General features: G+C 47.8%; 1 protein-coding gene across 1 annotated transcript; it reads left to right on the top strand.

Annotated features, from left to right (window-relative positions):
- Positions 1-13947: 13947 nt before the first annotated feature.
- On the top strand, positions 13948-17756 carry C10H17orf97 (chromosome 10 C17orf97 homolog). The gene is made up of 2 exons (XM_052194814.1): positions 13948-14152; positions 17275-17756. Exons 1-2 carry the CDS (start codon positions 13948-13950, stop codon positions 17754-17756), a joined length of 687 nt encoding a protein of 228 aa, XP_052050774.1.
- The last annotated feature ends 8239 nt before the right edge of the window (positions 17757-25995 follow it).

Genomic DNA, 25995 nt, shown 5'->3' with positions numbered 1-25995 from the left:
ATACCATGCGCATATGGGGTGCAGGCATACATGCAGGCAAAACACTCAAACCATAGAAGAATATATGAATAAATAGATATATTTTAAACCCAGACATGGTGGTACACATCTGTAATCTAGTCCCAGCACTAGAGGAGCTGAGGCAGGAGGAATGTCGTGAGTTCAAACATAGCTTGGCTACAAAATGAGCCAGCCTGACTTAAATAGCAAGATTCTGTCTTAATAACCCAAGATAGACTAAAATAAAATAATTAAAGGTACCAGCTATGGGTCCCCAAGGACTCAGAATTGAAAATTGCTGTTGGAAAACAGTGAATTTTAAAACTTTTTAAAAAAGTTTTAATTTATTTAATGAATGAGCACTCTGCTGCCTATAAATTCACCTGCCTGAAGAGGTCATCAGTTCCCTCTATAGATGGTTGTGAGCCATGTAGTTGCTGGGATTTGAACTCAGGACCTCTGGAAGAGCAGTGGGTGCTCTTAACTGCTGAGCCATCTCACCAGCCCCAACTGAATTTTAGACCTACCAATGGTCTATAGAACAATGTAGAATCTAAGAATGTATCCATTACTGTACTTTAGAAATAAAAGACTCCCAATCTGGTGAAAGTTTTCTGCATAATTTTCCCATTCTTGATTCCTTCCCAAACCCTGGAGGAAACCTTCTTGAGAACTGAGCATGTCAGGGGACCACTGAGATAGCTCAGCAGGTAAGCACACTTGCTGCCAAATGTGGCAACCTAAGTTCAACCCCCAAGACATACACGGAGGAAGAAGAGAACCAGCTTCCACAAGTTGTCCTCTGACGTGATGCGTGTCCACACACCTACCCCATTCACCATAAATACATAAAAATGTAATTTTTATGGTTTGGGTTGGGTATGGTACTACATATGTGTAACCCAACCAGTAGAGAGGTAAAGGAAGGAGGACCATCAGTCCATGGCCAGGCTGGAGAGATGCTCAGCAGTTGAGCATTGATATACTTCCAGAGGACTCAGGTTCAACTCCCAGCACTCACACAGTGAGTTCCAGTGGTTCACAATGGTCTGTAACTCCAGTTCCAGGAGCTCCAGTACCCTTTCCTGGCACCCCACTAGCACTAGGCGTGCATGTGGTACAGAGACATGCAGGCAGGCAGAATATCTATACACGTGCAATGATAAAATAATCTTCTAAAAGATTTATTTGTTTGTTTTATGTATGTGTGCACACAGTTGTTCTCACCAGAAGAAGGCATCAGATCCCATTACAGATGGTTGTGAGTCACCATGTAGTTTCTGGGAATTGAACTCAGAACCTCTGGAAGAGCAGTCAGTGCTCTTAACTGCTGAACCATCTCTCCAGCCCCAATACATTTTTTTTTTAAATAAGTTCAGGGTCATTCTCAGCTACAAAACAAGTTTGAGGTCAACCTGAATTACAAAACAAAAAACAACAAAAGGGTTTCACTGGGCCTAATGTCACAAGCCTACATAAAGCCCTCAGAAGTATAATATTGAAAGATCAAACATTCACAGTCCGGGCTGGAGCACCTGCTGCTCTTCAGAGACTCTGAGTCCCAGCAACTGCATGGTGGCTCACAACCATGTATAGTGGGTTCCAGTGCCCTCTTCTGGTCTGCAGGTGTACATGCAGATAGAGCACTCAAACATAAAAAACAAATAAGTCTTTAAAAAATAAAAAGTTTATTGTCAGCCTAGGCTACATAGCAGTAGCATCTGTCTCAGTCGAAACAGTAAACTAAGGATTTCCAATGTCTTGCAGCCATTTGTACTTTAACTTTGCATCTTCAGGCCAGCTGTGATACTGACTTTATAAACTCTAAGTTTTTGCATATTATACCTTTTTTAAAAAATTGAGGTGAAATTCAAGCAGCCTTATTGTAGCCATCTTCCTGCCTGAATCTCCCAAACGCTAGGCTCACAAGTGCGAGCCACCAGACTCTTTGCTGCATGCCTGTTATATATTGGGCACAGTTTTGAGGGTTGGGGATTCAGCAGTGGTTAGACCTAAAAGTTTGCAGTATGTGTTCCAGCAAAGACAGCCAGACAGCTGAGGAAAACAACTGGGTCTATATGTTAAATGGCAAAGGGACTATGGAGAAAATACAGGCAGGGAAGGGCATAGGCAGGTGCAGCTAAGGAAGACCCTGATGATAAGAAGGATGGGGAGACCAGCTGCAGCAGGATGCTTCTGTGGGGCTCGGACTGGCATTCACGAGGCTCTGGGTTTAACCCCCAGAAACACACACACACACAGAGGGGGGGTATTCAGCATGTTGGGGGACAGTAGGGATGTAGGAAGAGTATGAAGGAGGTAGGTATCAGGCATCAGTGAGCCTGATGCTGCCCCGCCCTTCCTTCCTTCCTTTCCTCAATTTACTCTGCTGTTTTTTGTCCCACAACAGCTTAAATCGGGCTGATGACTTTTTTTTTGAGAAGTTATAAACCAGGTGTAGTGGTGCATACTTTTGACCCCAGGGCCCAGAAGGCAGAGACTAGCAGATCTCTGAGTTAGAGGCCAGCCTGGTCTACAGAGTGAGACCCTGTCTCAAGAAAGAGACGAGGAGGAGGGGAAGAGGAGAAAGGGAAAGAAGAGAAGTTGCTAGGCAGTTTCTACCATCTGATCATAGTGTAACTAATGGACCTGGCCATCGGGTGTGGCTTTATCTTTCCCCTTTCTAACTGTGGGTGAGGTAGGAAAGGATACCCTGGAAGAGGCTGGTGTTACTGAAGAAGGACAGATGAGAGTCAGCAGGGCACTTTCGTTATTTATTTTTACTTTTTCTTTTAAAGATTTAATTTTTTCTCTCAACCCCCTCCCCCCCCCCCCGTGTGTGTGTGTGTGTGTGTGTGTGTGTGTGTGCATATGGATGTGTGTGCATGCATGTGCACATGCATGTATGTGTGTTGACAACTCAGGTACCTTTGCAGGCCAGAAGAGGGTGCTGCACCCCCACAAGCTAGAGCTGCAGGCTGATCCAGTGCAGTGCTGAGAACTGAATGAACGCCCGAACCTCTGAGCCATGTCTCCTGTCCATCCCCATCTTATTATATTTTTCAGAAAGGGCTTTTTATAGCCCATGCTGGCCAAGGGTGACTTTGAACTCCTGCTTCTACCTCCCAAGTGCAAGAATTGCAGGTACCACCACAGCCCATTTATACGATGCTGGGGGTCAAACTCCATCTTCAGAGCGTCAGGGTGTGGGGCATCAGACTTCACACACCAGGTAGGCAAGCCCTCTACCAACTGAGCTACAGCCCAGCCCCAGAACAAATCCTAACACACCCTCTTCTCTTTTTCCCTTCTGTACTGGGAGTTGAGCTTAGGGTACTCTGTGCTACGTAGGCATGCTACCACTGAGCTGCACTCTTAGCCCCAGGCCTGCCTTTGACAGTTGCAAAGCCCAGGGCAAGCACTGACACAGGGACCACGCACCATATGTGCAAATATTAAATGTTAGAAATTAAATTGACAGAGTGTTAAGTAAAATACATACCAATCGCCTGCCTTGACAAATGTACCTTCATTCCAATCTGGCAGGCCAGGTGTCAGTGGCAGATTTCAAAGCTGCGGGGGTTCTGTGCCATCCCACAGCCTGCCCCCGCCTCTTCCTGTTCCCAGATTACTCTGAAATGGTCCCTTGAGGGCACAGGTTTGGAAACGTTGAGCTGCTTTTCCAGGTTCTACCCATGTTGACCTTGGCCCGGAGGTGCCCAGGGAGGTGGACAAAGGGAGGAGGCCCGCACGGTTTCTCCAAGTAGGACAATGCCATTTGTATAAGAAATGAAAAGGTCCAGGTACTAAGACTGTGGGCTAGAAAAAGCAGAGGACAGCCTCTGGTGGACAAGAACCCAGACTACAGCATCTCTGCAGCAGGGCCAGATGGCACTAGGAGAGACATCCAGAACAGCAGTCCGCTGGGGAATCCAGGCTGTGCAGCAGCACGGAGCCACAAAGCCATAAATGCTACCCAGAGCAACCCAGCCAAAGGAGGGAAACCTGGTCCTCACTGAGAAAGACACACTCAGATCTCATTTGCTCTCCATTGCTGCAACCACCGGGAGAAAGTGCAAGCAAGGAAGCCAGCACAGACCATGAAACGCCACCCATCCTGTGAAGCCTACTGCGATCTGCAAGATGTCACAGAGCAGGCCAGGGCTCAGGGACAGGGAGCATGCTGAGCACACGTGAGGGCCTGGGTCCCATCCCCTCCCCACCCCCTCCCTACCACATGTATACACAGACAGACAAACAAACACAGAAACCCGCCGGGACAGTGGGTTCCAGGAACACTTGATGGCTAATTAACATTAAAAGTTTGAGCAAGCCGGGCTGTGGTGGTGCACACCTTTAATCCCAGCTCTTGGGAGGCAAAGGCAGGTGGATTTCTGAGTTCAAGGCCAGCCTGGTCTACAGAGTGAGTTCCAGGACAGCCAGGGCTACACAGAGAAACCCTGTCTCAAAACACACACACACACACACACACACACACACACACACACACACAAAAGTTTAAGCAAGCCACTTTGAATTTGTTCTGGTTTCCTCTTTCAAATAGGGATCAACCAGTTCAGACTCTCACAGAGAGTTCCATCATCTTACACCTTCATTCACTCACTCACTTATAGCATATCAGCTAAACACAGCTCATGCTGGCCTCAGGGACCAGACAGAGGAGATGCACAAGCAAGGTTCTCTGAGAGCTGCCCCTTGCTCACTGTTTTCCTCCTGAGTGGGAAGTATTTATTGGAGGAATAAAAGGATGCTAAGTTACGATGGTTAGAGTTGGAGCCTTATCACGTTGTGTTTGTAGTCTCAACAGATTCTCAGCCTTCTGAGGAGTGGAGACCACAAGTATGTGCCAACAACCCTGGCTAAGCCTTTTCAATTTTTTAATTAATTAATATTGTGGGTACAGGGACTCAGAAGACAATTCTCAAGGGTCAGTTCTCTCCTATTACCATGTGAGTTCCAAGATCTGAACTCAGGCAGTGAGGCTTGGTGGCAGTACCTGCTGAGCTGGAGTTCCAGGCTAGCTTGGTCCCTGTCTAGGCCCCAGCAAGACCTTGACTCCGAAAAATAAAACTCAAAGCAGATGACAGGCCTGGTTGGTGGCATTCTTGTCTAGTATATAGAGGGTCCTGGATTCAATGCCAAGGTTGCATAAGTCAAACATGATGGTATATGCTTATAATCCAAGCACTTGGGAGGTAGAGAGAGGTCGGAGGATCAATTGTTCATCCTTAGATACAAAACAAAATTGAACTGAGTAAACAAAATAAAAATTAATTCATTATAGTTGCCAAAAAGTCAAATCGTGCAGGTTCCTCAGAACCTGGGAAGCAGAGGCAGACAGATCTCTGCGAGTTCAAGGCAAGCGTGGACTACAGTGCAGGTCTGGGCGTGCCAGGGCTACACAGTGAAGCTAGACATGGTGGTGCCCATCAGTAATACCAGTGCTACTAGAGCAAGAATGAAGGCAAGAAACAGGAGAATTAACTGGAAGCTCATGGGTCCATCTCGGCTGGAAGGTGCAGTGCGGTGGCAGAAACAGGAGAGACCCTGCCTCAAAAGCCAGGTAAAAGACCACCAACTTCCAACAAATTGTTGTTTGGCCACACCCACCTGCTTATCCCTGCATTCATGCAGATGCACACACACTCAGGTGTTCGCACACCCATATGTACGTGAACATGCTTACACACACATACACACACATATCATAGACTAAATAAAGTGTTTAAAAGAAAGACGATATCACATCTGCCCTACTGATTTTTGAGTGTTATGTAAAGTTTACACTTATATTTTTATATGTGTATATGTACATGTACATATACATGTGGAAGCTGGTTATTAAAGGTCTTAATCTCCTGCAAATCAATAATAATGTGTCCAGTTGCTTTTTATTTCTTCAAAATAAAGAAACTAGCCCCAAGTCAGCCTGATATTTGCAGTGTAAATGGAGACCTTGAACTCTCCCAAGCCCCGAGAGAACAGGGGTGTGCCGCCATGCCTGGCGATGTCTCATTTCTTACACGATAGGACGCTGTGCCTTTATCCGTCCAGACTGGCTTCCTAGTGCTGAGGATGCAGGCGTAAAATCCTCATATTTATCTCTAAGATTTATTTTTACTTTTCACCATGTGTTTGTGCACGCAAGTGTAGGTGCCCATAGGCCCAAGGCAGCAGGTCTCCCTGCGCTGGCCTTACAGGCAGTCGTGACAGCCTGACTCGGGTGCTGGGAACTGAACTCCAGTCCCCTGGAAGAGCAGCGCTCACCTCTAAGCCCCTGCTCAGTTCCACATCACCCCTGAAGCGGCCCCTTTCATTTAACATTACAGTTCCACGATCCACCTGTGCTGAGGGACCAGATCAGGTCTGTCTGCTTGCAGCCTTCTGAGTCCAGTTGCTGAAGAGAGGAGGCAGTGGATCAGGACAGTTTTATTTCTGTTAGGCCAGCCCGGGGAAGACTGCTGGGAAGAGCACTGCCCACACCTGACACCAGCTCTAGGACCGCGTGACAAGAACAAGAGCCTGGACCCAGGAATCTGCATGTGCTCAGGAGCTTCGACTCTGGCTGAGCTGTAGCATCCTCAAGGATCTGCAGTGGGGACCCTACAGGGGTCCTGGTGCCATCCTCCTGCTGCTGAGGGAGGGGGGTCTCTGCTCTTAGCACCTGATTGCTGTCAGGAAGCCAAGAGGGAGAAATGAATTGGGGAACAGGCTAGAAGGATAAACATTAGATCCACCTTTCAGCAGCTCGCTTTTATTTTGCTTTTTGGTTCTTGAGACAGGCTCATATGTAGCCTAGGCTAGCCTTGATCTCTATATGTAATTGAAACTAACCTACTTTTCCTGTTTCCACCCCCAAGTGCTCAGATCATAGGTGCACAGCTGTGTTTACTCTGAGGGGCTGGAGATGGCTTAGCAGTTACGAGCACGCGCTGCTCTTGCAGAAGAGCCGAGTTTGGTTCCTAGCACCCATGTTTCACAGCTCACAACTGCCTAATTGCAGCTCAGAGAGGGTCTGACACATTGGCCTCTGAGGACACCTGCACGCACATAAAAATTAATTCTAAAAAAAAAAGAAAAGTATTTTTTTTTCTTAGACGTATCTCCAAGATTGCAAAGAGTCCCTCGGGTTTGGGGCACTGACTTTGTCCTCAGATTACTGCTCATCACTATGGCCAGCTGCTGCCCAGGACCTGGCACCAAATCCACACAGGACAACATCTGGCAGAAGAGGAGCACCTCCCAGAAGCCTCCAGTAGAGGTCCTTCAAGACTCACCGGCCAGCAGTGGGCCCCAAGTTCCTTCTGTGAGATCAAGAACTAGGATTGTCAGAATGGTCCCCGGATGGATTCCACCCTGAGATCAGGAAAACCTGCTTGCAGCGGGTACCCAAACCAGACAGGGCATTCGGCAGCAGGAGAGGGGGAGCAGTCAGCCACTCCAGGAGGCTGTCTACTCCACGCCCAGCTCTGTGCTCAGCTCCCATGCCCCGTGTCCCGAGTCTCGTGACTCTTTTGTTTGTTTGTTTATTCTTTTTGCACATGAGTATTTAGTCTACATTTATGTCAGTGTCCCACCTGCAGAGTTAACAGATCGTTGTGAGCTGCCACATGGGTGCTGGGAATTGAACCTGGGTCCTCTCTAAGAGCAGTCAGTGTTCTTAACTGTCAAGACATCTCTGTGGGGGAAATTAAGGTGTGTGCTAATTAAGGCCGAAGTCCACCGTGATGGAATAGCCTCTGGGCTTGGGGAACTATGGGAGACCCCTTGTTAGCAGGTTTCCTCCTTCTCTGACCTTGTCTAGGGGATCCTAAGCCCTCCCACTCCCTCTACCTAAGGAATGTCAAGTAGCCTCAATTAGTTTATAGGATCAATTTCCTTTCTCCTGACAAAACCTGTTCAGCCAGCACCTGTGATTCCTGAAATGCTTCCCCATGCTAATGAGGCATGCTTGGTATCCTAAGCCACCAGCCAGTGGACCTTGGCCCATCCTGGAAGTCCCTGCCCTCAGTCCCCCAAAACTCTATAAGCCTTCAATCACCCCTAAGTCAAGTTGATCTGCCCACTAACAAGAGGTCCAGTGTGGTCCTGCACCATACATTCTCACGGAGCTTCCGACGCCCTTCCCCCCGCCCCTACCTTTTCTCTGCTTCCTTTGCTGGACCGGATCAGCTGAGGATCCACGAGGGCGGGGAAACTCACATATCTCTCCAGCCCTTCAACTCTATCTTGTGTAGGGCGTGTTGGGCCTGCCCTGATTCACGGGAAATTCAACACTTTCCTGGAGTTGGTGGATAATTCACAGTTGCATCTTGGTTTCTCAATTGGGATCTCTGTGGGCGTGTTTTACAGCGCCACCCAGAGTTTTCTAGGAGGATTGCACTCTGGCTCTGCAGAAGTGCTTGGCGGGACAGAGGCATTTTGTGATCTGTCTCATCTCTGGGCTTACTTATACCCATTCTACGAATATTTTTTGGGATTATCTCCCAAATCAACTCTTTGCACTCAACTTTTTGCTTAAAATTTGCTTTCGGGGGAACTCAACCCAACACAATAATCAACGCAGTAACTGATGCTGTCTGCCCTGGTGAATCTGTGCAGTGGGAGGTTGGATGCTAGATGTGGATATGTGAGCTCCAGGCTAAAGACAGAACATTGGAAGTCAACAGCGCACAGAGGGAACGGTGTCAGCTTGCAAGCGTAGGTGGGGATGCCTTCAGAAAACTGCTCGGCATGGTAGTCCACACCTGTAAAACCATCTGTTAGGAGCCTGGTGCAGGAGAATTTCTGTGAGCTTGAGTTCTTCCTGGGTTACATAGATAGCTTTATGTGGGGTAATAAGGAGAACTTGTCTTAAGAAAAAAAATAGAGGAAGAGGAGACAAGATAAAGAAAATGTATAGGAAGAGCCTCAGGAACTGAGGAAGCCCAGTGTTTGATGGCTGGGAAGGGAGGACTGACATCTGTAGCGAGTGGCCAGAGATCAGCACGCAGTGTGGCCATTCAGTCTCCCACAGTCCCCTGAGGTAAAGGCCTGCTCTCTGGAGTGGTAATCAGAGGTGCCAGAAACTCTGAGGTGGGGCCCAGTTGGAGCCCCCCACAAGGGGCTTGTGGGAGCCCAGCTTCTTCCCTTTTCTCCTTACTTCCCAGCCACAGGGGAGTCATTTTCCTCCACCTCAGCCTTGCACCAAGATGGGACGTCTCACCAAAGGCCCAGAGCAATGTACCAACAGATTATGGGCCAAACCTCTAAACCTCATTTTGCTTTTTTTGAGATGGGATGTTAGTCTGTAGTGTGGGCCAGTCTGGAACTTATTATGTAGCCCAGGCTGGCCTCAAACTTGTGGAAATCCTCTCACCTCAGCTTCCCAAGCACTGGGATGGTAGGTGTGAGCTACCACGAGCAGCAAGTCTTCTCTCTGTAGGGTGGCTTAGTTCAGCTGTTTGTTATACTAAAGGAAAGCTGACTAAAGCACAAGATGTCCAAAAAAGCCAAGCAAATGCAATATTTCAAGAGGGAGACACTGGATATGGTGGCCCACGCCTGTAACCCCGGCATCTGCGGGGTCAAGACAGGAGGGCAGCAAGTCGACCAGCCAGAGTTTATGGTAAGGCTCTGATTCAACACAAGTGTTTAAAAGTTAAAGTAAATGACAAATAAAAGGGAAGCAGGGACAGCAGCAGTGTCGAATGCCGCTGTGAAGTCAAGCATGACAAGAACAGAGGAAGACTGACAGGAATAGTGTCCCAGAATAACGCTGGGGGGAGGCGCGCTGCAGAGACGGCTCAGGGGTCAGGAACACACCGTGCTCTTCCAAAGGACCCAAGTCCAGTTCCCGGCACCCACATCAGCTCACAAATACCTGACTCTAGATCCAGGTCCATGGGGTCCTGCCTTCATGTGCACGTACCTACACACGGACACAAATATATGCATATAAATTAAAAAAATACATATACACATACACATATATAATATAAATATATATAAAAGAAGTCCAGGCTTAGTGGTACATGTTTTTAACCCCAGCATTTAGGAGGCAAAACCAGGTGAATCTCTCTGGGTTTGAGGCTGCTCTGATCCTACAGAATGAGCTCCCGACCAGCCAGAGTTACAAACTGAGATCCTGTCTCAAACAAAACAAAACAAAACAAACAAAAACTACTGACAACGGTCTTAGTTTGTTTTCCCTGGTTGTGATAAAACACTGAGGCTAAAACCAGCTTGCAGAGGAAGAGGTTCATTTAACTTCCAGGTGATAGTCCATTATCAAGAGAAGCCAAGGCAAAAACTCATGAAGGCAGAAACCCGGAGGCAGAGCTGATGCAGAGGCCAGAGGCCACGCTTGCTGATGCAAGGCCACAGACAGGCGTTGCTGGCTGGCTTGTTATCCCTCACAGCTTCCTCAGCCTGCTCCTGGCTGCACCCAGGACCACCCACCCAGATGTGATACTCCCCGGGGTGAGCTTGGCCCTCCCATCTCAGTCACTAATCAAGAAATTACTCCCACAGACTCGACTCCAGGCCAATCTGATGGAGGCAGAGTCCCTCTTCCCAGATGAATCTAGCTTGTGTCAAGTTGGCAAAACAAAACAAAACCCAACAGGCACAGTGGACCTTATGTAGCTATTTTGATACAGAGATGACTTAGAAATCCCAAGAGCCAGGCTAAGAAAGGAGTCAGGGACCGAAACCAGAGACCAGTGAAAGAACAGTTAGTTAAAGTACCTGCAATTCGCTGGGCGGTGGTTTCACACGCCTTTAATCCTAGCCCTTGGGAGGCAGAGGCAGGTGGATTTCTGAGTTCAAGGCCAGCCTGGTCTACAGAGTGAGTTCCAGGACAGTCAGGACTACACAGAGGAACCCTGTCTTGAGAAAACAAAAGAAAACAAAACAAAACAAAGTCAGGACTGCTGCACTCATGAACTCACAATAGCCATGACCTGCCCAGGACCTGCACAAGACGAACTCACTCAACAGTGAGGAGGGTGGTGCATGAGCTCCCCTCACCCCTACCCTGAAGAGCTATTAATAGTTAATGGCTTCTGAGAGAGGGAGACTCAAATTTTCTTCAGGGTATCACCCCTGGTCAGTCAGCCATATTCTAGTGGATGACACCAGACCCATGAATGTATGGGCAGTACAAACTGCATTCAGTGGGTAATTTTAAAAAAAGAAAGAAAGAAAGAAAGAAAGAAAGAAAGAAAGAAAGAAAGAAAGAAAGAAAGGAAGGGTGGGGCGTGGAGGCGAATGCCTTTACTTCTGGTTCTTGGGAGGCAGAGGCAGGCAATTGTCTGTAAGTCTGAGGCCAGCCTGGCCTACAGAGTTCTAGGCCAGCCGGATCTACACACCGAGTTCTAGGCCAGCCACAAAGTTGGGAGGAAGTAAAAAAGCAGAGAGTGAAATTGGGAGAGGTGAGGTGGAGGACTGGGGGGAAGTGACTATGGCTCAAACGCAGTGTCTGCATGTGTGGAATTCTCAAAAGAGCTCACAAAAGCATTTAAAAACACCGGCAAAGCCCCCCTTGCAAGTGACTTTCATGATCGTTCATAAAATGTATCTCCCCACTGAGGTTACCTCCTTCACAGCCATTGGCTGGCCCCACACAGCCTGGATGCAACCTTCATTAATGGAAGAAAAACGGCCAAGCTGACTCCAGCCAGCCACGTGTTCAGGCGAGGAGGAGCAGCTGGGAGGTAGGACAGGAGGAGAACAGCCAACCCTCCCAGAGCCTGTACACAGGCACCTAGCTGGGTGCAGGGCATCTGCAAACCAACTCCAGACACAGCAGCATGCAGACACAGCAGCATGCAGACACAGCAGCATGCAGACACAGCAGCATGCAGACACAGCCAGCTGCACAAAGGACAGCTGTCATGTGTGTTTCATACGACTCCTTTTCTATTGCATTTACTTAGTGTGTGTGCATGCACACATGCATGCACGCTATGGAATGCATGCGGAGGTCTGAGGACAACTTCCTAGAGTCTGTTTCCTCCGTCTACCGTGTGGGTCCTGGGGATTGAACTCCAGTTGTCAGGCTGGGGGGTCAGTGCACGTGCTGCTGAGCCACCCCACCACCTCTCACTTTTAAGGACAGAAGCAGACAGGCAAGAGGCAGATGCTGGATGCTCGCCGTGTGCGCAACTTCTGTGTACACTAAGGAGCTCGTCAGGCTAACAGGAGGGCCCTCTGCAGAACAACGCTTCCCTGAGTCCAGTACTAATAACTGGAGGCCACTGAGCACCACGCTCATAGGTCGGATGCCATCCCAGCAAATGCTCAGTGGGTTATCTAAAAGAAAAAGAAAGATGACAAGGAGATATGAAATGTGTATACAAGAACAGGGGAGTTACAAGAGTCCTAATAATACTCAAAAAGAATCCAGTTGAGGGCTGGAGAGATAGCTCAGTGGTTAATAGCACTGACTGGTCTTCCAAAGGTCATGAGTTCAAATCCCAGCAACCACATGGTGTCTCACAACCATCCATAATGAGGTTTGATGCCCTCTTCTGGTGTGTCTGAAGACAGCATAGTGTACTTACATATAATAATAAAGAGAGAGAGAGAGAGAGAGAGAGAGAGAGAGAGAGAGAGAGAGAGAGAGAGAAGTTTTGAAGTTAGTCAGTGAAGAAAAGTATTGGGATTGCAGGCATGTGCCACCATGCCCAGTTTTCGGGGTGCTGGGGATCAAACCCAGTCTTGATGTATGTTAGTCAAGCACTCTACCACCCAAGCTACACCTCTGTCTCTTGGCAGCCGTGCTTGGAAAACATGACCTGTGGTGCATAAACCTGAAAAAAAAAAAAAAGAGCAAGCAACAGCTCGGACCAGGTTTAGGCTTGTTAAATCTGTGGTGCTGTGTGGGTGAGACATGCTATGTAAGTGCCCTGCCACTGAGCTGCGTCCCCAGCCCATGAGTATGGTCTTGACAAGAACTGTCACAGGGGTAGAGGTGGGTGCTCTGAGGTGGCTCAGCAGATCACGGTACTTGTTGCTCTTGCAGAGGACCCAGTTTGGGTTCCCTACGTAACTCACGTTCCAAAGCATCTGATGTGCTCACTGGCTTCTGAGCCAGCACAGGTGTGGAAGAGATAGGTCAGTTTCGGCCCAAGGACCCACAATGTCTACCTAGCCTTGGCCTGTACACCCTGGCCCACACCAGGGCTCAACAGATTACAACACACAGGCATACAGCTAGATCAACAAGAGGTACACATATATACAACCAAAAAAAAAAACCACGCAAAATAGATATTAATAATCTATTGAAAAGTGAGGTTTTTTGTTTTTGTTTTTGTTTTGTTTTTGTTTGGTTTTTTTAAGAAAACAATTTTCGTGAGGTGCCAGGTCTGGTGGCTCATACATATAATCCTAGTTACTGGGGAGGCTGAAGCAGGAAAGCCGTGAGTTCAAGGTCTGCCTGGGCTACAGTGAGCTCCAGACCATCCTGGGCAACTGAAGTGGTTAGTGGGGGATGGGGCGCAGGGTGCGGGGTGCAGAGAGGGGCCAGACATCAATAGCGCATGCCTGTAATCCCAGCCCTTGGGAGAGGATACAAATGGATGACCAAATCAAGAAAACCAGCCAATTCGAACTACATGAGACCCTGTCTCAAAAAATAAAAACGATAAATATTCTAGACCACGCATTAGTGGGTGAGATGTCATTGTCAGCCAAAAGCATTAACAATCTTTATCCTGCCTTGCCCTGTGCACTTTGACTCACCAGGTCTCAAACAGATCAAAACACGCATGCGTACATCTAGAGCCATAGTGTGGCCCTGGCGGCAACTTCTTGGTTGTGCGCGTGGCGCAGAGCGGTCGCCATGGAGACGCGTGGTCTGAGACAGCAGTGAGCGCCTGGAGCCCGCCCGGCGCGGGTCCTCGGCTGTTCCGGGCACGCAGGTCGCGGTCCCGCGGGCGGATGGCCGGCCGTGGTGGGACCGGGGCGGCGGAGTATGGCGAGGAGGGCGAGGACGAGGAGGAGGAGGAGGCGCCGGAAGGCGGCGCTGAGGGCTCTCCAGGGTCCAAGCTGCCCCCCATAGTGGGCACCTCCTCCGAGCTGGCCAAACGGAAGGTGAAGAAAAAAAAGAAGAAGAAAAAGATTAAAGGATCAGGCAAGGGCGACGGTAAGAGGAGCAGCTAGGGAGGCTGCTTTGGTTCTTGGACCTAAGATTCCTCCCGTACCTGGAGGCCACCTCAGGCTAGAAACCTGACAGGACACTTTAAGGCAGCCCAGAGATGCCCAGCTCTACCCTTAAAGACCATGTGCTCAATAGCACAGAGACCCCTTAATTACTACGGAAGTCTACCAGCTTTAGTTTCCCAGTACACCCAAAGAGACCACACCCTCCCCTCAACGTCTAATATCTCTGTGTGGGGTCCCACAGGGAGACCACACAGATACCCACTTCAGGAGCCTCCAGCCCCTCAGAGAGTGATCTTCTGCCCATCTCCTCTTAGCTTCCTAGCCCCTCAACCAAAACATACCCAGACATTCCAAGGTCTGGAGTCACAAAGATGGACAGCTACTAGCCCCTGTTCACTCCCACACAGGAGCAGACCTCAGGCTCCCCGCTGGTGCCCTCCTAACTCCTCTACCCATTAAAGGACACATGCTTCTGGAAGCTCTAGGAACCAACTCCATGTAAAGGTATACAGAATCTTCCCTGCATGGACTCGGCCAAGAGACACACCTCATCTTCCTGTTAACACCAGCATTCTTTACACTGCCTTCTTATAGCAATATGACACTATCTGACAAACCTAAAGTACTGACCGTTTGCTCCATCATACAAACACAGGCAGGCTACCCGTTCCGTTCCATCTGTGCATTCTGTTAGACACTTACATGCATCAATGCCAACACAGATTGCACACCTACACGGATACTAGGCACTCACATGACATGCATGGAGCAGGGCAGTGGTGGCACACGCCTGTGATCCTACTAGCACTTAGGAGGCAGAGGCAGGCGGATTTCTGAGTTCAAGGCCAGCCTGGTCTACAGAGTGAGTTCCAGGACAGCCAGGGCTACACAGAGAATCCCTGTCTCGATAAAACCAAAAACAAAAAAACAAAAACAAAGACATGCATGGATACCCACACAGTTATCCTAAAAACTCACATACATAGATAGCTACACCCTCACATCATACACACACAGATCTTCTAGATACTCATATGCATAGATACATACGCAGCAAACACTATGCCCACGCAGGTATTCTAGGCACATTCATAGATGTGCACAAACATCACACCCACAACACGTACTCTAGTCTCACTCACCGAGTCCTTCACTTGCATACATATACACCAGCACTGTCCAGGAACCCAGAGTCCCCGTGTCCCCCAGAGTTCAATCATATACCTCCAGATGTCCCAGCAGAGACACTGCGCCCACTCTGAGGAAGCTGTGAAGCAGAATGACCCTGCTTGTGAGCGATGTAACTCCAGTGTAACCTGTGTGGCTTTGGCCATCAGGGAAGTGGCCCTGACCCCTTACATGGCTAGCTCTGGGCTCGGGCGTGGGGCGTTGACTCTGTGTGCAGAGCAGGCAGTGGAAGGAGCAGCAGTCTCCCCACAATCCTGTGGCTTGGGGAAGGGAGCATGGGAGTCTTATAATCACTTCTTCAGGCCAAGCTTAAGGTAGCAAGCCGCTGTGTCTGTCAGCAAAACATAGAGGCTTGTTTTGTCTTTTTGGCGCAACTTTTGACTGTAGGAATCACAGTGTTATGTACCACAGACTGTCAGCAGGGGACACCAGATAGTTTTCAGAGAATAGAAAAATAAGGGAATGTCAAAACTGAACTTCTATTTATTTATTTTTGCCTTTATCCTCCCTCTGCTTGCCTTTCTAGAGATTTTTTTTTTAATTTTATTTTTTTCTGAGACAGGGTTTCTCTGTGTAGCCCTGGCTGTCCTGGAACTCACTCTGTGGACCAGGCTGGCCTCGAACTCAGAAATCCGCCTGCCTCTGCCTCCCAAGTGCTGGGATTACAGGTGTGCGCCACTACCGCCAGATTTCTAGAGATATTTCTAAGATAAAATAAACCTGAAATAGGAGCTGATAAAGAATCACCATTTGACAAGAGATTCTGCAGTGCTATTAATGTCAAGAAAGTAAAAGGGAAGGGAGGGGGAGGAGAGGAGGAGTGGGGCAAAGCCACACAGAAGTGTTCCTGGGCTAGGTCTGCAGCTCATGTTTGCATAGAACTCACAAAGTGCTAGGTCCCATCCTCTGCACAGGAGAAACCAGGCGTGGTGATATATGCTTGCAATTCTATCACTGGAAAGTGTGGAGTCCGGAGGATCAGAAGTTCAAGGTCATCGTAGGCTATATAAGGAGTTTGAAGCTACTTGGGACTATATAAGATTCATCTTTAAACAAACAAACAAACGAAAAACAGGGAGAGGGAAAAGAAAAGGAAAAAAGAGAGGCTGGAGTGACAGTTCCATTATTAAGAATACTTGTTCTTGCAGAGGACCCAGGTTCAGTTCCCAGCACCCACATGGTGGTTCACAACTGCCTGTAACTGAAGTACTAGCAGATTGAGCTGATGCCCTCTTCAGACCTCTGTGGGTACCAGGAATGTACCTGGTACACAGACATGTATTCAAACAACACACACACACACACACACACACACACAATCTCTTTTTTCACAATCTTTACAATAATTTTTAAAGAAAATAGTATTTCCTGGTTTATAAAATAATTAAATTAAAAAAAAGTATTTCCTGGTTCAGTCTGGTTCAGTCTACTACAGATTACATTATTTGATGTAGGAAGCTCTGTCCTCTGTCTTTTTCACCATACAGTGTCTAGAGGGGTGTAGAGTCACAGACCTGGGAAGCATTTGGTGAGCATGTAGTGAGGTTAAGTTGAAGGACAGCAGATACAGTAGAAAGAACAGGACACCAGGAGTCAGGCTAGCCTTTAGATCGCTGGTCTCCATTTGTCGGTTGACATTGATGGATACCTCTTGGTTCCTGGACTGGGGTGTAGATTAGTGGTGGAGCTTGTGTTTAGCATGTACAAGACCTGGGTTCAATCTACAGTGCCACAACAAGAAAAAGGTACCTCTTGCCCTAAAATACCTTGACCAGAGAGAGCATCCCAGCGACGGTGATATCCCAGGTTCCTGCCTTCTGAACCCTGGGTACAGGCAGTCCCGGTCTCTTACATCGCTGGTGATTTATTCGGGCACCATAACAGACACAAACACTTGTCTCCTCACCTTTTCAGCAGATAAACATCACAGTCGAGGTCGGAAGAACCAGCCGCTTTCTTCATCTTTCCATGACATCTTAAATCCCCACAAAGACCATGGCTCGAGAGCAGAGCCCAGAGACAAAGAGGAAACTAGGCAAACCCTTCCCTATTCGTACAGCATTAATCACCCCTGCTTTGCCGAAATAGAAGACAGCCTTTCCAGCCAGATCAATGAGAGTCTGCGCTGGGATGGGATTCTCACCGACCCTGAGGCAGAAAAGGAAAGGATCCGCATCTACAAGCTCAACCGAAGGAAGCGGTACCGTCTCGTGGCCCTCAAGGGCTTCCATTCGGATCCCTGCGTGGAGGAGAGCGTGGAGAACCTGCCCTACCTCTCAGACAAAGATAGCAGCCCCGGCAGCAAGCAGCCCGGCTCGAAGGGCGATCACGCGCACAGTTACTTTGAAGCCTCGAAGCTCCTGCACCCAGAATTAGCCACCACTGTGGCAGAGTGACATCTGTCCTTCCTGCTGCCGTGCTCCTCCTTGCCACACGTTTATATGTTTAAAAAGAATCATAATAAAAAGAAATCAGACCTGAACCTGAAGGAAGCCGATGCTTGTGGCATGGGGGTTGGCACCCAGATACCAGGAAGTACCTTCCCAGGTCCCCCTGGGACTGGAGAGGTGCTTCGGTGGCTGAGAGCCTGTGACTGGGCGGTGGTGGTGCACGCCTTTAATCCCAGCACTTGGAAGGCAGAGGCAGGCTGATCTCTGAGTCTGAGGACAGTCTTGTCTACAAAGAGAGTTCCAGGACAGCCAGGGCTACACAGAGAATAACCTAGGAGTGTATGCCGCTCTTCCTGAGGACCAAGCTTTCCATCAGTAAGATCAGCTCCAGGAAGACTTGATGCTCTAGCCTTCTCCACAGGCATCTACACACACACACACATACACACACACACACACACACACACACACACACACACACACACACACGCTCACAGACACAAGCACACAGGATTAACATGGCAAATATTTAAATTTAAAAAAAAAAAAGGAAAGCATTCCTTTTGTGAGCGCATGTGCCTGCCAACCAGAATGTCCTTTCCCTTAGGTAAGATGTCATCTCTGTTATTTAAGTTTCCACCACAATTTGACATTTGTGAGTTGCCCCTTAAAAAAAAAATAAGAGTGTGTAGGCTGTATATTCTTAAACTGATTTCCTGGATAAAACTCATAGCATGTGTATCCACAGGGGACAGGGGAATACAGTTTGGCATTAACCTCCTAATTCTCCTGCCTCCACCTCTTAAGTGCTGGGATTACATGTGTGCCACGCCACACCCAGCCAGATACATTATTCTTTTAATTGTATTCATTAAATACACTACTTGCGCTTATGTGTCGTTTAAAATCTGGGTCCTGGGGGGACTGGGTTTTCCAGAGGGTCCAGATTCAATTCCCAGCAGTGGCATGGTGGCTCACACTGTAACTCCGGTTTCAGGGGACCCGACAGCTTCTTCTGGCCTCCTCGGGTACCAGTTAGTGGAATACAAATGTACAGGCGTGGGGAAACACCCATACATATAGAAAAATAAAATAAGTTTTCTTATCTTGTGTAATTTTTTAAAATTCAAAACAGGGTTTCTTTGTGTAGCCCTGGCTGTCCTGGAACTCGATCTATGGACCAGGCTGGCCTCAAACTCAAAAGATCTGTCTGCCTCTGCCTCCTAAGTGATAGGATCAAAGGCGTGTGCCACCATCACACAGAAATGGTGTTTTTAAGTTAACAACAAAAAAATCTGGGTCCTAAAACTTCATACAAGGAAGTAATTATGAGAATGTTGCTTCTTTTCTAAACGTGTGTGTGTGTGTGTGTGTGTGTGTGTGTGTGTGTGTGTGTGTGCATGACTAAGAATTGAACCTAGGGCCTGGTTCATGAAAACATCCTCCATAGAGCTAATATCCAAATTAAATTCAATTTAAAGAAATATTTTGGCCAGGCCTGGTAGTGCTCACTTTTAACCCCAGCGCTTGGGAGGCAGAGGCATGAAGATTGCCCCAGGCAGCCAGGACAATATAGACAGATGCTGTATCAATTTCTTTTTCTTTTACCTTTTTTTTTTTTTTAGCCCTGGGATTGAAACTAAGCTCTGCCCCTAGTCCTCTTTTTTACTCTTTATTTAAAATATTTTAAAAATTATTTTATGTATGTATGTTTTGCCTATTTGCATGTCTATGTCCCATGTGTGTGCCTGGTTCCCTCACAGGCCAAAAGAGAGTGTTAAATAATCTTCTGGATTTATCAAATAGTCATGAGCTGCCATGTATGTGCTGGGAACTCGGGTCCTCTGGAAGAGCAGTTGGTGCTTCTAACCACTGAGCCATCTCTCCAGTCCATCTTTGTATTTTTTAAAAGGTTTATTTTTAATTATGTTTATAGGGTGTCTCTGAGTATAGGGATGGATATGTGCACTGGGTATGGGTACCTACAGAGGCCAGAATTGGACATCAGATCCCCTGGAGCTGGAGTTAAAGTGTCTGTGAAGAATTAAAGTCTTCCGGAAGAACATCACACTTTTCAAACACTAAGCCACCTCTCCAGCCTGATTTTACTTTTTCTCTTTTAAGTCAGGGTCTCTTTAAGGTGCCCAGGCTAGCCTTGAACTCACTTGGTAGCCCAGGCTAGCCTTGAACTCACTTGGTAGCCCAGGCTAGCCTTGAACTCACTTGGTAGCCCACGCAGGCTTCAGATTTTCAGTTCTTCCTGCTTCAGCCTCCCTAGTAGCTGGGATTGCGGGTCTGTGTCACCAGGTCTAACGTTAAGGAAAATTCGGGAGCATTACAAAAATGCCTTGCTGGTTTCTAGCCCTTGGGTAGTGGCAGCAGGAGGGTCAGGAGTTCAGGTCATCTTCTGTTATATAATGAATTTGAGCCATCCTGGGCTACCCTGTCTTTAAATCTACGTCTGTCTGTCTATCTATAGATATAGATATAGAAAGAGAGAGATATGTCAAAACTTCTTTTGCTCTGTTGCTTAAGCGCATACTCTCTGCAGAGATTTTCCACCGAGTAAGGGCTTTGCATTGCCTTACTTGGCATTCCCCAGAAGCTTACCCTGAAGCAAGGATTGGAACACAATGGAGATTAGCTGGGAGGCAAAGAGAAGAACAGGGCCAGAGAGGGGGCCAGTCCTGTAAGACTGACTGGCCTGTCAGGATGAGCAGCTGGTGCTTGCTCTCCCCTAAGCCCTGGGAAAACATTCCTGACTGACCCAGATCTTGCCATCGATGGCACCTGAGGAGAGGGATCTGAGTCTGGGCCCTGACAGAGGCCAAGTTAATCTCCCCTGAGAGGTGTCAAGTTTCTAGCCTGCCACACCACCTGGGCCTGGAAGCCTGGTTTAGTTCTGGAGGAAATTACCCAAGAGCACTAAGGTACAGCCTTTTGGCTGAGCAGGAGCTGTCTCTGGGTAAGCACCGGCCACCTGGAAGAGACAGTCTTAGAAGACGCTTTCGTTTGCTTCTCAGACATTAAAATGGTTTTGAGTAGACAAGACGAAACATGACAGAATAGGCCTGTCTCTATAACTGCAAGGCCCAGGCTGGCAAAGGACCCTTGTCACCCTCCCCAGAGAAACCAATTACAGGTCCTGTGGGTTTTGTTTGTAGTTTGTTTTAATTCATTATTCACTGGCATTCTTTTTTTTTTTCTTTTTTATGCAGTCTGGGCTGGCTTTGAACTCATGTCCTCCTGTCTCTGCCCCTCAAGCACTGGGACTACAGGTGTGAGCCAATGTGTTGGCTAGTTATATTAACTTGACAGAGGTAGGGTCATCTGGGAAGAAGGGATCTTACTCCATAGCACTGGTCTGGAGGGAAGTCTGTGGAGGCATCTTCTTGACTGATGATTGATATGTAAGAGGGTCCAGCCTATGTGGGTGGTCTCACCCCAGGGCAGGTGGTCACTGCGTACATTAAAAAACAAAACAAAACAATACATTCTGAGCAAACCATGGGGAGCAAGCAAGCCAGTAAGCAGCACTCCTCCATGATGTCTGCTTCGGTTCCTGTCTTCCCTCAGTGATGTTCTGATTTGGGGAGGGATTTTTTTGTTTTTGTTTTGTTTTTTTGTTTTTTACCAGATGGGAAATTGCCTGCTTGTGTTCTGGTGCCTTCTAGGAGTCTGTGAGATGTCGAGGAGGTGGGTAAGGATGAATGTTGCCAGCAGACAGAAGTATCTCCAGCTCAAACAACCTAGGCTACATCGATGAGGACTCCTCCAGTAGCAGCAAATAGAAAAACAGGCTGAGAACTAGCTGAGATGAAGAGGTGTGACTAGTTTACAGGGCCATCAGCAGTCTAGGGTGGATGTGGCTTCAGGCACGGTTGGATCCAGGAGGTCCTTTCTCTTGATCTATGCCATCCCTCTATCTCTGCTGCATTCGTTTCTGGTTTAGGCTGGGCTGTCACAGGGCAACCTCTGACCTTTTTATAGTTCTGTGAAGAAAAATGCCTGACTCCCTGCCCCCAACCACTACTGTATCCGCTCCAAAGCTTTGCAGCCTTGCGAGGGTCACATGTCCATCATGGGGAGAACCCTAGCAGCCAGGGGATTGGAGTACTGGATGGATGGAGTATGGGAGGCGTTGTCGGAGGGCAGAAAAGGGGCCCCACTGCTTGATCTGAACAGATGGTTAGAACATCTAGAGAGGGTGCTGCCCTGGAGAGATGCCAAACACATTCTTCATCCCCTACCTGCCCAATAACAAATGACTGTTATTGTTTTATTAGTTTGAGAATCTTAGTTTGAGATTTTAGATTGAGATGATTAGTTTGCATTTCCTTACACAGCCCAACCTGTCCTCAAACTCACAATCCTCCTGCCTCTGCTTCCCAAAGAAGGACTGGGATCACAGCATAGGCTCAGAAGGATTGCTTTGTTTTTTAAAGGCCTGATCAGGGGCTGTGGGAGTGGCTTGCATAGCGTGCTTAACTCCAGAGTGACTGACCCTTGGCCAATGCCAGGAGTCTATTTCCCGAAGAGTAACAATGTTCTGCTTCCTGGCTCCAGATAATGAATGCCTGATGGTCGGGTGGAGGGAGTGTCCCAACCTTTAAGGCAAGCCACACCGCTCACCCTGACTCCCAGCACAGAAGACTGGCACTTTACCCACACACCAGTATTAGGATCACGGCCTGGGAAGGTGACACTCCTATGAACCCCTTGCACATCTTAAGGGTGATGCTGATTTCCAGCCTTGTGTAGTAACTGTCCCCTAGTATTCTCTGCCTCAATCTAGCACACACTTCAAGCCCAGAATAAACCTTTTGGCTTTGCCTAAAGAATAGAAAATGGGGCGGGCAATTTATCTCAGTACCTGCTGCCAAACATGAGACCTGAGTTCGATTCCCAGGACCCGGTAGGCGAGAACCAAATCTCACAAGTCACTCTCTGTCCTCTTACCCTGTGTGTGTAACACATATAAATAAATGAATGTACTTACAAACATTTAAAAACAAAGTCTGTTGGTGACTGTCAGATACACATAGGCTGTAACACTAAGCACTACGAGCCACAGACTCTTTCTTTCTCAGGTTCCTGCTCTTGGGACCACTAACTGCCCAGTGGCTGGCCACCCAAGGGGAGGCCCATATGGGAAGGAGCTGATGTCTTCACCACAGCAAGAAGACCTTGTCAGTCACAAGGTGAACCTGGAAATCGGTCCCCAAAGCCAAGCTTTGAGAAGCCTGCAACTGTGGCTGGTATCTTGGTCACAGCCCAGAGACCAGAAACAGAACCAGGGCCAGAAGCGAAGCCACAGGCAGCCATCTGGCTGTACCCTGTTCCCAGCCCACAGAAACTGCATCACAATAAAGGTGGTGATTTCTTCTGCTTATGACTGTAGGTATGATATGTATGTATATGTGTTTGCATGCTTGCAGGCATACATGTAGCTCAGTGTGTGTGCTTGTGTAGGCCAGAGGTTGATGTCACGAGTCTTCAGTCAGCATTCCGCTCAGTCTCCTGAGTCAGGACCTCTCACCCAGCCCAAGCACTTCTGCTGGCTTTTATGTGGGTGCTGGGGATATGAACTCTGGTCTTTGTGCTTGCGGGGCAAGTGTTTAGCCACTGAGTCATCTCCAGTTCCTCCTCAGTTGTTCTGCTTGAGATAAGATCTTGGTATGTTGCCTCAGATTCTGGACTCAAGAGATCTTTCCATCTCAGTCTCCCAAGGAGCTGGAACTACAGGCATGGGTCACCAACCTAAGCTTAATAAAGTTGTTTTGTGTGTGTGTGTGTGTGTGTATGTGTGTGTGTGTGTGTAAGAGATTGTTACTGCTGTTACTGTTTTGTTTTGTTTTTATTACTTTTCCAGACAGGGTTTCTCTGTGTAGCCTTGGCTATCCTAGAACTCTGTAGACCAGGCTGGCCTTGAACTCAAGACATCCACCTGCCTCTGCCTCCTGAGTGCTGGGATCAAAGGTGTGCACCACCACTTGGTGTGCACAACAACTTGAGGTTGTTGTTTAGTAATGTTTATTTTTAGTATATATGCTTTGTCTGTGTGTATGTGCGTGTCCTGGATCCCCTGGAACTAGAGTTAGGGACAGTCGTGATTTACCATGTGGGTTTGGGAATTGAACCCTGATCCCCTGGAAAGACAGGCAGTGTTCTTTTTCTTTTGTTGTTGTTGTTGTTGTTGTTCGGATTTGGTTTTTTTCAAGGCAGGGTTTCTCTGTATAGCCCTGGCTGTTCTGGAATTCACTCTGTAGACCAGGCTGGCCTCGAACTCAGAAATCCACCTGCCTCTGCCTCCCAGAGTGCTGGGATTACAGGCGTGTGACACCACAGCCCAGCACACAGGCAGTGTTCTTAACTATGAAGCCACCTCTCCAGCCTTTAATAAGGTCCTTTTGAGGCATTGCATTTAGGGACAATTTTGTTGTGTGACAACAGCCAGCAGAGACAGACAGCCTCCTTGGCTACCAGCTGTTCTTGTCTGACACTTACCTTACCCTACTTGAAGGCTGGAAAATCCCAAATGCAAGCTCATTCTAAGAAACAGAAAAGGGTTGTTTGGTTGGTTTTTGTTGTTGTTTTGTGCCCTTGTTTCATTTTTGTTTTTGTTTTAATATGTATGGTGTTTGGTCTGCTTGTATATGTGTGTGTGCTCTGTGTGTGTAGTGACCCTAGAGGACAGAGAGAGAACAAAGCTAATTAAGAGCACTGCTCTCCCAGAGGACAGGCCTCACGGTTCCCAGCACCTACACCAGGTAGCTCACAAGTGTCAGCAACTTCAGTCCAGGTGACCAGATGCCCACATCAGTTCTCCCCAAGAACCTACAGACACATACAGACACACACACACACACACACACACACACACACACACACACTAGCCAGGTGCAGTGGTGTATTCCTTTGACCCAGCACTAGGGAAGCAGAAGCAAATAGATCTCTGTGAGTTCAAGGCCAACCTGGATTACAAATCAAATATCAAGGCCCAGGCCAGTCAGAGCAACGCAGAGAAACCCTGTCATACAACAAAAGAAATATATCTCTTTTTTTTAAAAAAAAGTTATATTTTATCCAGGCATCACAGACACACTGTCCAAGCTCAGAACACTTTTATTTCACTGTATTTTTTTAATATTTACTTCTGTGTGAGATGCACATGAGCATCTTATGGACGGATGAGAATTCTTATGGACGTCAGAGGCCAGCTTGTAGGAGTGGGCTGTCTCTCTTTTCACCAGGAGTGGGGGGATTCAAACTCAGGCTTTGCCAGGAAGACCCTTGCCTGATACGGTCCTGTCAGCCTTGAGAGGGCTTTTACAAGTCCACACTGGCACTGTGTGTGAAGAGGAGATGGCTGCTGGGTGGGTTGGAAGCCAGATAAGACCGAATGGGCCTCTCCAGCTTCCTTATTTTTGTTAATTACATAGCAATAAAACTTGGGAGGAGGAAAAAGACTGAATATTTGTACCTGTTCTGTGCATTCCAGAGCTGCACATAGCTGCCTGGATTACGCTTCCCGGGTGTGTATTCCTCCTGGGTCCCACCTTAGTTATAATTGCGACACTTTATAGCAATTTTATTGTTTATAAATTCTTTCACGTTTGTTCCCTGAGCAATGGAAATTATCTCCATTTTACAACCTCGGTTTGGAGGCAAGAGGTAACTTGCTCACATCTCGCTGCTCCTAAAAGATTTGATAAAGGACTCCAGGTTTGAGGAGACATTAGTCCAACAATCGTTACAGATATGACTCGCTGCGGGTTGTTGCCAGAAGACTGATATTAACCAAAAGGTGTATCAGGCACCTCCAGGACTCAGCACAGTGTTAGTCATTCAACAAACATAATCTCATTTCCTCCATATAGCTATCTGTGAGGTAGGAGGGTATTGTGATTTTCATTCATGCATAAGGGAGCTGGCACAGACAGGGGAAGAGACTTACCCAGGGTGGAAAGGAAAATGTTGGAATGCCAAACCCAGGTGTGGCTGGTCCCAGAAATACTGGTGCCCATGCGCACATACTTCTGGAGTACAACGGGAGAGACTAAGGTGGCCCTCGCCCACTAGCACTTCTCAGTCTTGGTATTGGAAACTAATGGTATTGAAAGAAAGGGGTCTTTCCTGGGAATTGTAGCTACCTGGGGGGTGAAATGGGGGGGGGGTTCAGGGAAGACAGTAATCTCCATTAACCAGCAACAGAGGGCCCTTGTGATAGCTATTACTGGTTGTC

Source organism: Apodemus sylvaticus, chromosome 10, assembly GCF_947179515.1.
Source record: "Apodemus sylvaticus chromosome 10, mApoSyl1.1, whole genome shotgun sequence".
NCBI lineage: Eukaryota > Metazoa > Chordata > Mammalia > Rodentia > Muridae > Apodemus > Apodemus sylvaticus.
The sequence above is the reverse complement of the archived record's forward strand: the minus strand, read 5'-3'. Positions and strand labels throughout refer to the sequence as shown.